Source organism: Oncorhynchus tshawytscha, unplaced genomic scaffold (genome assembly GCF_018296145.1).
Source record: "Oncorhynchus tshawytscha isolate Ot180627B unplaced genomic scaffold, Otsh_v2.0 Un_contig_10973_pilon_pilon, whole genome shotgun sequence".
Classification (NCBI taxonomy): Eukaryota; Metazoa; Chordata; class Actinopteri; order Salmoniformes; family Salmonidae; genus Oncorhynchus; species Oncorhynchus tshawytscha.
In genome coordinates this window covers 31,415-33,912 of record NW_024607724.1, presented here as the reverse complement: position 1 = coordinate 33,912, position 2,498 = coordinate 31,415, and the positions used below count along the sequence as shown (strand labels likewise).

The 2,498-nt window shown below is 43.6% G+C and overlaps 1 protein-coding gene across 1 annotated transcript; it reads right to left on the bottom strand.

The window, feature by feature from the left end:
- Positions 1-685: 685 nt before the first annotated feature.
- On the bottom strand, positions 686-2,046 carry LOC112259491 (steroidogenic acute regulatory protein, mitochondrial-like; the record flags this gene model as incomplete). Its single annotated transcript, XM_042312591.1, has 3 exons — positions 1,939-2,046; positions 1,037-1,168; positions 686-825 (listed from the first exon to the last, which is right to left on the bottom strand). Coding segments are annotated over exons 1-3 (336 nt in total), but the record flags the coding sequence as incomplete, so codon positions are not given.
- Positions 2,047-2,498: the final 452 nt, after the last annotated feature.

The window sequence follows — 2,498 nt, the reverse complement described above, 5'->3', positions numbered from 1 at the left end:
AGATCATGTACCCCCCTTTGTCTTATATGACAGTTTGCTGTTTTGGCATTAGTACATGGTTTCCATGGTAATAGCTATTCAGATCATGTACCCCCCTTTGTCTTATATGACAGTTTGGTGGTTTGACATCAGTACAAGGTTTCCATGGTAATAGCTATTCAGATCATGTACCCCCTTTGTCTTATATGACAGTTTGCTGTTTTGGCATTAGTACATGGTTTTGGCTATTCAGATCATGTACCCCTTTGTCTTATATGACAGTTTGCTGTTTTGGCATCAGTACAAGGTTTCCATGGTAATAGCTATTCAGATCATGTACCCCCTTTGTCTTATATGACAGTTTGCTGTTTTGGCATCAGTACAAGGTTTCCATGGTAATAGCTATTCAGATCATGTACCCCCCTTTGTCTTATATGACAGTTTGCTGTTTTGGCATCAGTACATGGTTTCCATGGTAATAGCTATTCAGATCATGTACCCCCCTTTGTCTTATATGACAGTTTGCTGTTTTGGCATCAGTACAAGGTTTCCTAGCTATTTGTGGAGATTGAAAAGATATGCATGAACACAGGGAGCAACATATTTTAAAGGGGCATCACAGGATAGTTTGACAAAAATCTATCTACAAATCCCAGATTGCCTCTTTAATCAACGATGATGTATGGATGTATGGATGATGCACTACCTCTGTGAGTTCTGTTTTCCATCCATTCTTATCGTCAACAATGTCCAGAGCCTTGGTCAGCGCCTCGTGCCCACTCCTTATGTACAGCAGCTCCTCCTCTTTCAACGGGACTGGGTTGACTACCTCTCTTCTGGAGCTCTCTGTAACAAGTTTACAAGTTTACACAGCAGCACTGCTTGATTGAGTTCTAATTGGAGTTGTTTAATATTCAATGGTCAGTACAAGTGATAGTAAAAAGTAATGCCCTTTGAAAATAGGTAATTATATCTAGGTTAAGGGCAGTTTGTGCTCTTTGTAAAATAATAATGTCATTGAAAATGTGTGTAATTTGTGTATCATCGTCAGGCTTACCACTGTGTTGAGGCTGAACGGTGCCAGTTTGCCAACCCATATGGCTGGTCCATGCTGGTAGTTGGGTCTGCCCATTCCTCTGCATGTGAGCTAGCTCCTGGCCAATCGCTGCGATAGCTAGCCGTTGCAGTCCTGTCGTAGGATCACAATAATAACAACAGTCAGACTTCATTTGTAGAGCACATTTCATATAGCCTGGTCCCAGATCTGTTGTCTCCTACTATAGCCTGATCCCAGGTATGTTGTCTCCTACTATAGCCTGGTCCCAGATCTGTTGTCTCCTACTACAGCCTGGTCCCAGATCTGATGTCTCCTACTATAGCCTGGTCCCAGATCTGTTGTCTCCTACTATAGCCTGTTCCCAGATCTGTTGTCTCCTTCTATAACCTGGTCCCAGATCTGTTGTCTCCTACTATAGCCTGGTCCCAGATCTGTTGTCTCCTACTATAGCCTGGTCCCAGATCTGTTGTCTCATACTATAGCCTGATCCCAGGTCTGTTGTCTCCTAGCATGACACAGACGGCCACTCAGGCTGCATTTGATCCATTCTGCAAGTCAAAGTGCTGTACACTTTGATGAGGACTTCTCAGCATTTCTCTCCACAAACTAAGACTACTACTAAGTCACAGCCAAGACGCCATAGTATTAACAGCAACAATACATAACTCCATCCAGCTGCACGTGCACTGGCTGGTCCCAGATCTGTTTGTGCTGTCTTACAATGACCATAGGAGGGAGTTGGCAAGGCAGCACAAACTGATCTGGGACAAGGCTATGTGCTTCTCTCCAGGCCTGCATCCAAAATGCCCCCCCTGTAGTGCCCTGGTCAAAAGTAATGCACTATATAGGGAATAGGGAACCACGTAGGACACACCCAAGATGATATAGTTGTCTGTTTTTACCTGCCATGGTCCTGAGGTGAGGGTAGGAGATTCCACAGCAGAGCTTCACCACAGCAGGCAGCATACTGTAACGTCGGTGACAGCGACGGCAGCTGGAGTGTGCCAGGCTCCAGACTTTATAGGACCTCTGAAGGACAAGAGAGGAGATAAGGGGATGGGTTAGAGGATAGGATTGTAAACTGAATTCTGGCCCCAAGGTTGCTGTTAGAGAGAGACACACACACACACAGCTGCTACCATTAGAGGTATTTTATGTGTGGTTCTAAAAAAGGAGAGAATAAATGAGGATCCCATGTATACAATAATAATCCACGACCATTATCAGAATGACAAGTCTACATATAGGCTGTATTCTAGTGAAGGTTCATCCTATATAACTACTGCAGAATGACAAGTCTACATATAGGATGGCCTGTATTCTAGTGAAGGTTCATCCTATATAACTACTGCAGAATGACAAGTCTACATATAGGATGGCCTGTATTCTAGTGAAGGTTCATCCTATATAACTACTGCAGAATGACAAGTCTACATATAGCCTGTATTCTAGTGAAGGTTCA